At 42.6% G+C, this 13,747-nt stretch overlaps 1 protein-coding gene across 1 annotated transcript in view; it reads right to left on the bottom strand.

The window, feature by feature from the left end:
- SRPK1 (SRSF protein kinase 1) overlaps nt 1–13,747 on the bottom strand; it is a 43,934-nt gene that overhangs the window by 14,109 nt on the left and 16,078 nt on the right. Inside the window, exons 3-13 of the mRNA XM_019513774.1 lie at nt 13,053–13,161; nt 12,151–12,238; nt 10,794–10,881; nt 9,186–9,292; nt 8,457–8,622; nt 5,391–5,416; nt 4,649–4,862; nt 3,547–3,981; nt 2,722–2,822; nt 1,522–1,629; nt 35–104 (exon numbers count right to left, since the gene is read on the bottom strand). Coding sequence (XP_019369319.1) covers nt 35–104; nt 1,522–1,629; nt 2,722–2,822; nt 3,547–3,981; nt 4,649–4,862; nt 5,391–5,416; nt 8,457–8,622; nt 9,186–9,292; nt 10,794–10,881; nt 12,151–12,238; nt 13,053–13,161 — 1,512 coding nt within the window. The remainder of the gene's footprint in view (nt 1–34; nt 105–1,521; nt 1,630–2,721; nt 2,823–3,546; nt 3,982–4,648; nt 4,863–5,390; nt 5,417–8,456; nt 8,623–9,185; nt 9,293–10,793; nt 10,882–12,150; nt 12,239–13,052; nt 13,162–13,747) is intronic.

Raw genomic sequence — 13,747 nt, forward strand, 5'->3', positions numbered from 1 at the left:
AAAAAAAAAAAAAAAAAAAAAAAAAGACACTCACCTTCATCCCGAGAGTAGTCTTCTCCAGAGTGAGGCTCAAACAGGTAGTCTCCTGTAGCCAATTCAAAGGCCTAAACAACAAAAAAGTAGTGTTAAATCACATCAGGTACCTCTAACTGTTGCTGCTAGAACTACACTTGATTCTTAATTTAGAATATATTCTGCATGTCATGGCAGCTGAGGAGACAGGGTTGTTCTAGGTTTTCCACTGAATTAAACCTGACATATACCCTGTAAAGTGCAACACGTTCCAAAACCCACAATGCTGCACCTTATAGAAATACCTCCATCAGTGTCTGAATCATAGCAAAGTGGAGAATCTATGAACTAGAAATCAGAATCATTAAAACAGAGTGCAAAATTTAGGATCCACACACTTGACCCAGACCAGATCCCATATTTAGAAGCATCATAAGCAGGCAAGATACTTGGACTAAGAAGGTGGGGTTTCTTTTATTAAGCTTCCTCCAAAAAAGCAGTTTTCAGAAGCTCATCAAATTTTCTAGACAGCTTCTCTCTGAATCTCTTTCTAGATTCAAAAGCATTTTTGATTGATTCTGAATGAAGTTGACACATGACACTTTCACGTGTCAACACGTCAGTGCTAAATGGCACTTGTATGTCAAGAGCTTATATTTAGGCAGCTGTTCACAAGGCCTGTGTACCCCTAAGACTTCACAATTACAGAAACAGCCTCATATTTACCACAGGAGGCACACATACATGGTTATCATGGAGCAGATGACACACTAAGTTCACAGACCAACTTACATGGTGATAAATTTGTTCATGTGCCCATATGCCAAGTGTTTTATTTATCAGTTAATACCCAGCACTAAGGTTGCCAAGAAATCTTCCAAAAGTGACTCAACTTACGCTTGTTTTATTTCAGGAGTCTGCAGAGATCCCCGAACAGGCCTGCCAGACGAAAACTGAGTGCTACTCTGGAACATCACAATATCTAAATGTCCAGCTGCTAGCTGATTTAACAGCAACACTTCTTATGATGTGCTCATACTACAGTTCCAGACTGGTTCTCAAGGTCTCTCAAAGGCAAAGAGGACAAAATTCCTCTTACCAAGTTTCAGTTCCAGCTTCTTTTCAACAACATACTTAATGCATTATGCATCAATACAAGAACACTGAGTATACTGAAAATCTGAAGTCTGGAGACAGAGTAAAATATTTATCAAGATAAACACCATAATCTGCATGGGGAAGATTTAAAGAGTGATAATGCATAAGTCTGAGGTTTCTGCCATATAATTAAAATTTAATATCCTGCATAACATGTGGGCCCCCTGGCTATAAACCTACACCATTTTAAAACTAATGGATATCTTTCAAGAGAGAACTCCCAATCAGTGTCTGAAACAAACCAAGAACCACTGGAGAGATGATTAAAAACAAGCAGAAAGTTAATACTTTCCTTTCTTCCTTATTCTTATACTGAATCAACTGTATAGTCGGAAAGCTTACTAAACTCACCATACAAGCTGTGCTCCAGATGTCAGCAGGAGTGTTATAACCAGATCCAATCAATACCTCCAGAGATCGGTATTGCCTTGTCTGAATATCTTCAGTGAAGTGCTTGTGCTAAAGGAGAAAAGAAGTCTTTATTAAAATGCAAGTGATCCTTAATGGAAACAATGCTATTGAAGTGAAGACCAAAACAGTGATGTTTACAGAGACATCTCCCAGATGAAGTGTAACAGACAAGACTTTAAGGAAGTGTTTAAATGAGGGAAAAAAATTCTGTAAGAATTAACATGATCTAACTACAGACAGTTTTCCTAGCAGAAACTTTTCTTCAGAAGCAGCAGCAGGGAAGATGTCCATTTTAAAAATTAACCTGCCAAGTGTTATCAAGTGACTTGTGATCATTAAGCAGGCTCATATCTGATAGAAACTGTCAGTGTCCGACAAACCTGAAACATATAGCCTGAACTGTAGAAAGCATGCTTACTAGCTGGACTCATTTCAAAATAACGAGCTTGCATGTTAATGCTACAGAATTAAGGAGGTCAGACAACAACACATCAGGAAAATTCAGAATTAAAGCAAATGGCAACGTTTTGGTGAACACAGGCTGAGTGTTGTTATATATCCTACATTAAACTCCAGGCAGACACAATCATAAAACCAGGTTTTAGTTCCCTGGAACTCCACATTCATATTTCTACCTCTCTTACCAGAGAATGATTCTGTATCTACTTTAAGCACCTAAAGCTATGAACACAACTAGGACACTGCCTCACTAAGTGATGCAAGTCAAACACAGGGCCCTGAACACTTGGGACATTTCAAAGTATTTAGCAGCCTTTTACAAGCCTTCAGTCTTTTACAAGCATTTATATAGGCAGTCTCCTACTCAAGATTTCAATTTGGCTTAAGAATACTGCAGTACATACAGGCTTTGCAGGGACAAAATTGTTTACATTCAGTCTTCTGCAATCAGCAGTCAAGCTAATGAGCTACAAGGTTGGCTACAACACGGAACAGCAGAGGATCTTTCAAACACTGGAGGGATAACAACATGATTCTTCCACTCACAGAACTGCATAGGAACAACAATCATTTTCCATCTTTCATTTAAAAAAAAAAAATAGGGAGGATGTAGAAGGCACCATCTAACTGGGAACAGATTAGAAGCTTTGGTCTGTTGACCCTAAAGAGTTTTAAACTTACCACCCAGCAGGCATTTCCTAGGTCAGCAATCTTCACTTTAAGCTTATCGGCATTCTTGGGTTCAAGAGGATTAAGGAGGAAATTCCCAGGAGTGGATTTTCCTAAAGGCAACATGCACAACAGCTGATTAAATCCACATGGACAGTGCCACCATTTGCTCTCCAAACCCTACATGCTTTCTTCTACATGGGATGCATGATGGTCACTGATCAGAACTTTCCCCTTCCTCAAAGTTTAATTATTAGAAACCCACTTTAGTTTCTGATAAGGTGACAGACACCATCAAGATATTAAGATTGTAATGCTTATAACTACAGTAAATACTACAAATACTTGGCACAACAGAGTCAGTTTTGTTTCTTAACCTTGTAGTGGGCTATTTAGTACTTAACTTTTTCTTTAAGAGACATGTTCTGCCAGCCTGTGATGGTCCTGGACATTATGTATAGAAACTTTAACAAAAAGACACTTCAACTAGAAGGGAAACATTCCCACTTATAAGCTGACCAAAATAATTAAGACCTGCTTGAAAAAGAAGTAGTTCTTTTTAGAGTAGGAAGGGACAGAATGAATTCGATGAGAACATGGTAGCAATTTATACGCTTCTGATCACAAAAAAGGCATAACTATCTGTCAAATGAAACCTGCAGATTCTATGAAGGTGAAATTATCAGGACACGGCTCACCATGGTGGCCTCGGACAGGACCAGGACCGACTATGTAAACTGAGACCCCCAACATTAATACTACATTCTGCTCTGTGGCACAACTCTACTCAAGCAAGGGAAAAGAAGTGGTTTCTCATACATAGGACTCCTCTGATACCTTTATTCACAGACGAGCCATTTTCGTTCTCATCCTCTGAGGGTAGCTCTGCCTGGATACGCTGTTGCAAATGGCTAATCTCCTGCTCGTTATATGATTGCTCTTCGCTTGAAGTTGCCTGACACACCATGGAATCTAGCACCTCGGAAATTATAGGTACACATGAGTCCACCATGGTTTCTTGTGGTCTGTCCTCAGAGTCTCCATTACGCTGGCTGTAACTACAGCCGTGGAAGTTGTTCTCCTCCTGTGCTAGAGGGTCCTCGCCACAGTCATTGGCATTATGAAGATCTTCCTCAAGATGCTCAGGCCCTTGGTTGTTGGAGTCCGAGAAGCCTGTCGTTTGCACTACACCGTTGCAATTGATTTCCATTATGCATTTTTCTACGCCACCATCCATTAGGATAGTCTGCTCTTTCACATGAAGATTTTCATCTAGGAGAGGGAGAAACAAAAAGAAATCAGAACGCTAATAAAAGTACAAAGAAACCTACAAATATACCGAGTAATAATCAAAGCAAGGCAAGTGCCATACTTCTTTAGCCTGGGGGTGTCAAACATAACCCAGGGGTTGCATCTGGCTCGCAGAGCCTCTATCTGCCCCACTGGACTACCAGAAGTTGGCAGATGTGACCTACCACAGAATATGGGGATGTTTGGCCCTGCTGGCCAGAGCCACAAGCAGCAAGCCTAGCTCACTACTGCAGCTGCTCCCAAACTCTTGCTGCACCCCCAGACTCCTGCTGCTACCAGAACCCTTGTCCCCAAACCCAGATTCCTGCTGCCTCTGGACTCTGTCCCAGGCTGAATTTGGTCTGTAACAAACCTCACAGTCTGGACCCAGCCTGGGGCCCCAAGCAAGTCTGACATCCATGCTTTAGCCTATTTTATGCCAGCACAATATTTTGTAGGTCCCTCACACTCGATGGAAGTTTTTGCAACAGAATTCAAGAATACTACACAGTTTTCATAAGGTTACCAGCTTCACTGCCACATGCTCCACAACTGTCCACTCCAACTTTACCAGCTTGGCTGTACAAATAGTACTGTGCTGCTGTACATACAGTTGGATACAAGGCCCCGCAATATGCAAGATTCACACCTGATTTATGTGGCAGCCCTTCATCTTGTGGACTCTCTTTCAGAAGGATGTGAAGGGGATTCTGAGTTTCTTCCTGATCTGTAGGCTGTGTTTGAACTGGGCTGGCTTCCTTCTCCATTTCCTCTATCTCCTGCATTCGCTTTTCTAGTAGTTCAGCTTGCCGTTTCTGTTTCTTTTTTAATTTCTTTTTCTTATTCTTTGACATTTTGTCAGCCTGCAAGGAAATGAAAGGGGCAAACCTCTTAAGGGTTGGTCTGTTATTTTCTATTTTAAATGCCCCCCGCAGCAACAGATGGGATTTAATTTAGCAAATTATTTTAGAGTCTGTGAAGAATCCTGGACTGACAGCTTTGCTGACTGAGTTCCTCTTCCATCAACGAAGCAAATGCAACCACTGTGCAAACCTTTATCTAGTGCCTTCCAGTGGGTCCCAATCCTGACCTATAAGATCCATCTTTTGGTATTAAAAGTTGTTCAGTCTTTATGGCCTGTGTAGTCCTTGGATTCCCACTGGAAACACCATAAAAAGCTTGGGTTGCAGTGATATCTTAAAGATGCAAGTACCTCTCTCCAAAATGTACCAACACAGCTGATGAATGTTTATATAGTGAAAGAACTTGTTAATGTTTCAAGTTCTTCTGGTCCTCCTGCTGTGCTCCCAAAACGGAATTCCCCTTTGCTAAAGAACAACCTTACAAAAGCTATATACGAGTAGTTATAAACAGTCCATAGCTATACTTACTGGTTTGGGTTGTGGTGCAGTACTCACTGAAAGGGAAGGGAAGAGAAGTGAGTTAGTTGCTTGCATTACACGTGTACAGGAATATAAATGCAACCTATAACTTGAACAGAAAAAGTGATTTTTTTTTTTAGAAGCCAGTAACCTCTTCCACAAAGCAATACTGGTTCTCTGTGGATACCAAGTGCTGCTAAAATGTAAAGTTGCACTAACACTAAACCACAACTGCCTTCTCACTCTACATACATTTGTGTAAGACATGTCGGTGGCTTGTTCTATACGTACTGGTAATAATGAACTTAATTGTAACATCCAATCCTAACGGTTGGAGAAAAAATTATTTTTCAAACAAACAAACAGTGGACATCCACACTCAAAATAGCTCATTGAAGTTTAACTAACAATTTCTGCAAATGAAAGTCTGACACAGCAGACTCATTTGATTGATGACCAGACCAAAGCCTCCTATTATACTATTTCATAGAATCATAGAAAAATTAGGGTCGGAAAGGACCTCAGGAGGTCACCTAGTCCAACCCCCTGCTCAAAGCAGGACCATCCCCAACTAGATCATCTGAGCCAGGGCTTTGTCTAGCTGGGTCTTAAAAACCTCTAAGGATGGAGAATCCACAACCTCTCTGGGTAACCTGTTTTAGTGCTTTACTACCCTCCTCCTGAGAAAGTTTTTCCTAATACCTAACCTAAACTTTCCTTGCTGCAACTTCAGACCATTGCTCCTTCCTTGTTCTGTCATCTACCATCGCTGAAAACAGTCCAGCGCCATCCTTTTTGGAACCACTGCTAAGGGAGCTGAAGGCTGCTATTAAATCCCCCCCTCAGTCTTCTCTTCTCCAGACTATTTAAATAAGCCCAGTTCCCTCAGCCTCTCCACACAAGTTATGTGCCGCAAACCCTTAGCCATTTTTGTCTCCTCTGGACTCTCTCCAATTTGTCCACATCCTTTCTGTAGTGGGAGGCCCAAAACTGCACACAGTATTCCAGATGTGACCTCACAGCGCCAAATAGAAGGGAAGAATCACTTCCTTTGATCTACTGGCAATGCTCTTACTAATGCAGTCAAGTATGCTGTTAGTCTTCCTGGCAACAAGGGCACACTGTTGGCTTATACTCTGCTTATTGTTCACTGCAACCCCCAGATCCTTTTCTGCAGAGCTGTTGCTTAGCCAGTCAGTCCCAAGCCTGTGCATGGGATTGTTCCATCCTAAGTGCAGACTTTTGCATTTCTTGTTTTTGAACCTCATGAGATTTTTTTTGATCCAATCTCCCAATTTGTCTAGGTCTCTCTGAATCCTAAACCTACCCTCCAATATATCTACTACCCCCCTTCCCTACCCCCTGAGCTTGGTGGCATCTGCAAACTTAGAGAGCGTACTCCATCTCATCTTCCAGGTTGTTGATGAAGATACTGAACAAAACCAGCCCTAGGACCGACCCCTGGGGCACTGTACTTGAAACCGACTACCAGCTAGACAAGCCATTGATTACTATCCTTTGAGCTCAACGATCCAAACAGTTTTCTATCCAGCTTATAGTCCATTCATCCAACCCATACTTCTTTAGCTTGCATGCAAGAATGTCGTGGGAGACCGTATCAAAAGTCTTGCTAAAGTCAAGTTATATCACATCCACTGTTTTTGCCATATCCACAGAGCCAGTCATCTCATCATAGGCCATCAGGTTGGTCAGGCTGCCTGCTCCTAATCAAATCACCACCTCCTCCAAGTGCTTAGAAATGGACTCTTTGAGGACTTGCTCCATGATTTTTCCAAGGATTGAGGTGAGGCTGACTGGTCTGTAGTTCCCTGGATCCTTCTCCTTCCCTTTCTTAAAGATGGGCACTATATTTGCCCTTTTCTAATCATCTGGGACCTCTGCTGACCACCATGAATTTTCTGTTTGACTTAAAGAAGATGTAAAGCATACACAGCAAAGAGAGATGCAAACTAGGACCCTTGAGATACATCTACAGGACACCCCTGGCGTGTCTGAAGAGGGATGCTCTTGATTGCACCCTGCTTTCCAGGGAGCACCGTCTGAAGCTGCTTAAGAATTCTGACTAGCATCCTTGAAGGCAACCAGAGGGATGCCACTAAAAAAGGTTTCACCACTGCATTTTTGGGTCGGAGGCACAAGATCAGGAGTGGATGGGTAGAGCATGCTGAAGCGTCCCTCCCTGGACAGTCAGTGATGGAGTAGACATACTTGAAGTCCAAATGCCAAAACTCAGAGAATCTGCCATTAGCCTAGCCAGATTTAGCTGCGCTTACTGGTTCTCAGCCAGAAGTTGGCCCTTTGAAAATATAAAGATGTCTATGGCATGTAATGCAGCAGTGTGGAGGTATCAGCAGCACAATACAGTGGAGAAATATCAGCTCTGGTGCCAGAATCAGTACAGCCACACCATGACACTTGTGTGACTATACTGCTTTTGGTTCCAGAGCTTAGAAACCAACAGCGCCTTACTGAATTGAATATTGCAATAGTTCCTAGACATACCGGTACACAAGGAGATCCTGACAGGGAGAGTGAAGAATACATATGGAGATTCCAAGCATAAATGAAACCTCGTCTGTACTGTCATTTAGAAAATGTTAATGCACCAGGGAAACCATTTATATTGGCTTAATCTCCTCTCAGGTGTGAAGCCAGTGAACAGGTGGTGCTCGAGTCATCTTTTCACAAGACTGCCAAAACAGACCAGTTTTATAACAAAGATTTTGACAGCACTCTAGGAGGTAAGCTGTCTAGAACGGATCCAAGATGTGACATACCACTCATTTTTACAAGCACTTTTGAATCTAACATTTCACCTGGCTACTTTTACTGCACTGTAATAAAGATAGTGCGACTGTGATACCATCCGCTCCCTTTGTTTTGACCAACTAACTTCTTGTAAGAATGTGTGGCTGGTATGGGAAATGGCTTTACAGAAGTGATGTGAAGTGCTTTTCGTTATTTAGCGATGCTAAGATAAGAACTAGAGCATTTTCTCTTGTGAAACTGGTTACAAGCTCTTTTGACAACACCCGTTTTCAGTGGAAAAGGCACCTGCAGAGCCAGATGGAGGGGGAGCCCCAGATCTCTGCCACTCTGTTGCTTCTGCAGCCAGCCTGCGAATGTACTGGTCATTAACACACAGAAGAATGTTCTCAGGTTTAATATCCGTATGGATGATCCGACATTTTGCGTGCAAGTAATCCAGGCCCTGCAGAACCTGCAGATATGAGGGGAGGACATGGACAGTCAAGAAAAGCAAGTAGCAGGCAAGCAAGAAGAGAAGAAATGAAGAGAAAAACAGTATCAGAGTTTAACGAGTATTTAAATACCTACTGAAGAGAGTTTCTTTAGTTTAACACCAGGGCCATCCTGAGATGTTGCTACCAATTTAGGATACTGTTACTATGGAGTTAAAGAGGAAGCGTGTGCGCAATTTCAAGTGTTATTAATTAAATGTTCCATCTCCTCCCCACTCTGCTTGATCTACCACTGCTACAGTACTAATGCTCACTTAACTTTTAAAGCTTCCCTCCTTCCTCTCCTTGACAAAGTCACTGTTCAAAGCAAACCTTCAGCTAGTCAGGATGCAAATTGTGACAGCTGAAATACCTGTGGGCTAATATCTTCAGAGAAAAGACTAATCTTACATTTAATTGAATTGTTTGTGGGGACACATCAATACGAGTTTAAGGCTCATTTTCCTGCATCTAACAAGAAAAATTTTGCTCACAAAGGAATTCGAGGAATGAGGGCATTAATGAAGACTGAATTGAAACGTGCCTGTTGGATGATTTTTTTGACACAGGGGAGTGGAAGCCCCTGATAATTTGACTTGATGATCCACTTCAGAAGATGATGTCCTAGAACTTCGAACACCATACAGATATCTGTAATTAGGTCAAGGAGAAAGAGGGACATTCTGACCCAGTGAGCCTCCAGCATTTTCCAAACAGAGCTAAAAATAAAAAATAAATCCAATACAAGGAGCTATTTCTGTCACCTAAGCTGGCAGTTCTTACAGACACCCTTTCCCTCCCAACACAGGTGACTATAATAGGTGTTACAGAGCAGCAAGTAGATGTGAGCACTCTCAAACAAACATTGCCACCAAATATACGCACCCTTAATATAACTGAAGATGATGTTGGTTTTACGCAACGGCTGTAATGCAGCAGCAACCGTATCAGATTCTGGAAAGAGACCACTTATGCAATGGACCATGCATGAACTGGTTAAGCACAATATCTAGCTGAAAATGCAAATTCTAGAAGCATCTTGGCTCCTACCCCAGGCAACAAATAAATAAATAAAATCACACCTCCATTTCTCCACAGCTCTGACTAAGCAACACAAATCTCAAGATACCAACCACTTAAAGAAGTGGGGAGTGGGGAAAAATATTTTCTGCATCTTATTTTTTTAACTGCATTTATATGCAGAAAAATATTTTCTGCATCTTATTTTTTTTAACTGCATTTATATTAGCTCAGTGATTCTCAACCAGGGTGGCATGGCCTCGAGATCCTTTCGAGCGTGCTGTGGGGTGCCATACCCTGTTTGTATGCTTAACAGTGCTAATATGATTCACATGATAAACCCAGAGATTTCAAACAGGAATCCATAGTGTTAAAGATATTCTGCCCTATTGTGGTCTTTGTGTTATCTGCAACAGAAAAATTGCTGTTATTTTTCTGTAGTTAAAAAATGAGTAAAAACAAACCTTGCCTGCCTATGTCCTTAGACCAACATGGCTACAACCAACAAGCCCGCATCATATATATAGGGACAATCAAAGGTTTCTCTGTTCCCAGTATTACAGGTTTTCAATAACCCAACAGAGTTTCTAACCAAGGTCATAAAAATGCATTTTAGAAGCAACATTGCATCTATAAGTCTTCTAATGTCCATGCTAATGTTTCTGATTTAAAGCCAACTTATGTTGCCAAGTAACAGACCCTGAAGTCTGCCTACTTGTGCTAGGGCACATCCCTGATATTTTACAGTACCTTCACTCTTTTCAGTCAGACATTATTACAAAGCTGCTATTGGCCTGACCAAGGTTCAGAGGGGGAAAAAGCAGCAGCTATTCATCTGCAGTCTGCACTCGAGTACAGCCACTATTTTAAAATCATGACTCAGCCGAACGGCCCTTCCGCACAAATGCACATAATTTCAGAGTCGCAAAGTAAATGATTATTCCAAGTACGTATTCTGCCGACACCTTCAAGGCCTATTGAAAAGAGATTTTTTTTTTTTTTCATTATTGCAGACTTGCTTTTGGAGGATAAAATGCCTGCCAAAACACCGTTCAAACTTTCATTGGCCTAACAGCTATGCAGGAAACATCCACACTAATGCAATGCTCCACATTTGTTCCAAAAAGGATACGGGAGCCATTCACTCCTGAGATCTTGAAGTCATCTAATAACTGAACCACTCTCTCTTTATTCGGATCACTGGGATCACTGTTGCGGACCTGCATGGAAAGAAGATAAGGGACACAAGATAAATCCTTTAATGGAATTCATGGGCTAGGAAACATTGGGAGTCATAGGAAGGAGCTTTAAGAGGGACATGGATGTACCTATACCATGTCTCTTTCCCATTTATTTCTTAACACACAAAGCATTTCAAACAGCACAAAACATGTCTACATTCATACGAATCTGAAATAAGGTAGAATAAGAATCTAAAACACAAAAGTTACTTTAGAATAGCCCCATAGGTTGACACTTTTACACTCAAACTCAGATATCTCATTTCCATTTGGCTCCCGGATCCCAAGTGGGATAAATAGGAAGACAGGTTCCAGAATGGGGAGTGTTTCTACACATGCAGCTATTCTGTAATAATAAGGTATACAACCTTCCTCACACCAATAAGATTCAGTGAAAAAAGGAAGACCACCAGAAGAGGAAAGTGCTGTGTGCAGAAATGGCTGGAAACAGACTGCACCCATGTTGTCGCTGCCTCATCCCCTTCAGCTGTGAAAAGAGTTCATTGTGCATGTGCCACAAAGCCAAAGGGGGTGGCCAAAATTCCTCGCTGTGAACCTGGGTGCCACTGAGCTCTCCAAGCTCACCAGCATGTCACCAGAGCTCCTGCTGCAAATGCCACAGGTGCTGTGAGCTAAGAACTCACCAGCTGGTCAGCACAGAGCCTGCCTTCAAGCAGCTCCGAAGCTTGCTGCCAATTGCTCTCTGAGTTGCAAGCATCCTTGGGATGCTGCTCACCCTTTTTCTCCCCACACTGCTGAAATGGGGGATGGGGAGGAGGGGCAAATTGAAAGCAAACAGCCACAAGCGCTGAACCTGCTTGAAAGCAAGGACTGGGCAGACCCTCAGCTGAGCAGCTGGTGAGCTTATAGAGCGTTCAGCACATGCAGCGCTCCCAGGAGCTCTGCTGACAGGCTGGTGAGCTCTGGATCTACCCCGTATGTCTTTTTGTAGAATTAGTGAAACCCTGTTTCCTCTATCAGGTCATAACCAACACTTTCATAGATCTCAAACACCAGAGAGGTTAAAACCCACTGCACAGCATTCCTTAAGTCTCAGTAAACACAGCACAAACTTTCTCCTTTAAGGATGAAACAAAAAAGTCTACTCAATAAGGCCTGTAGTGTCATGCTGCTCCCACATACTGTGGCAATATGAGACACTCCACTAACCCAAGGACTACTTCCAAACTGACTTTCATATGAACTCTGGAAGTGGATAAAGCTGACCAGAGCCCTTTGAGTACTCACCGACTTCAGCAGTTTGATCTCATCCAGCGCTGTTTCAGTGTAGTGCTCAGCACTCTTCACTACTTTCATTGCCACAAACCTCTTGCCCCTAAACACAAACAGAGCAACTTTATGTCAAATGGTCTCCCAATTAAAAGGCAAATAGCTGTCAGCATTCTCTCAATTCACTTGGATCAGAGTTGATTAGTTAGGATTGCTTTCTGAGTAAGAGGAAGACAAGTTCTAGTTCACTCTTGTGACAGTTGTCTTTGAGGCTCTTATGGTCTTAAGAAAATTTAACCCTTTTATAAGTGCCATACTGGGTCAGGCCAATGATCCATCTACCCCAGTGTCCTATTTCCAACAATGGCAGAGATGGATCGCTTTAGAGGGACAGCACTGAACTGGATGTCTACAGTGTTCTGTATCTCCTGTTCATTACCCCCCCTGACTTTCATCACCACTGGTTTAGGGATGCCATAGGATACATCTTTGACCTGTTCTATAGCTCTAATGCCCATCAGTGTCTAGTCCCTTTTTGAACTTGGCTGTACCATCTGCCTCTACAGCCTCCTGTGGTAATGAGTTCCACAGGTTAACAACACCCTATGTAAAAAAGTACTTCATCTTGCCTTATCCATTCGTCTCAAAAATAAACAACAGCCTAACTGGCCAAAAGTGATAGGTCAGGGACAGCTGAACACAGGCATTCTTCTTATGAGATATGTACGTTATACCTGTGCATAATACAATAATCTCGGTGGACAATCTATGCATAACATGTTTAAAATAACAGAAGTCTGAAGAGAACAGGCAGCTTCTTATAAAGCATCTGCTAATCTACCTGAACATTACCTACTCTGAATCTTCTGTAGAAATGCCCATTAAAAATAAACCAGCCCCCACCCCCCCCACCAACTTACTGAATATCCCAAGCTAGCCACACGGTGGAAAAGTGCCCCCATCCAAGCTTCCGGATGACATGGTATCGGCCGTTGAATAGATCTCCTATTTTCACTAGATGATAACCACCTGGAAGAACCAAGGGGGATATCATCACAAGAGATCAGTCAGCAATGAATGTCAGTGAGCAAACAGGTGGAACAGGAGCCACAATTTCATGACAACTTTTGATAAATATTTAAGCATAAGGGACACTTGGGAATTTCTCTAGGGCAGTACTTCTCAACCTTTTTCCTACTGGGACCCATTTCCAAAGGTTCATGGCCTGTCCCAACCCACACCCCCTGGATTTTTCATTTTAATGGAGATACCTGTGGATTTTCCATCTTGCAAAGAGCAGTCTGCAAGCTGGCAGAGTTCCAGCCTGCAAGAGCTTCTTGCAAAAAGTGTGGCAAACCCTAAGCCCAGTCCTGATAGGGAGTGAGAGGGGGAAACACCACTCAGTCACCACATGGGGCCTGAAATTTGGGTCAGCCAAGGCTTGCTTTTCCTCCTGGAGCCTTTGAGGTAGAGTGGGGCTTGCTGGGGGCCCCCTCTGGCAGGGCTGGAAGGAGTGGGGACTGTGGGACAGGAATGGAGGACACCAGCAAGGCTGGTTAGGGGGCCTGTGGGGAAGGTGCAGGTGACTGCTAGGACTGGTGGGGGAGGAGAAAGT

The sequence above is a fragment of the Gavialis gangeticus genome, unplaced genomic scaffold (assembly GCF_001723915.1).
Source record: "Gavialis gangeticus isolate Ggan-Ray unplaced genomic scaffold, GavGan_comp1, whole genome shotgun sequence".
Taxonomy (NCBI): domain Eukaryota; kingdom Metazoa; phylum Chordata; order Crocodylia; family Gavialidae; genus Gavialis; species Gavialis gangeticus.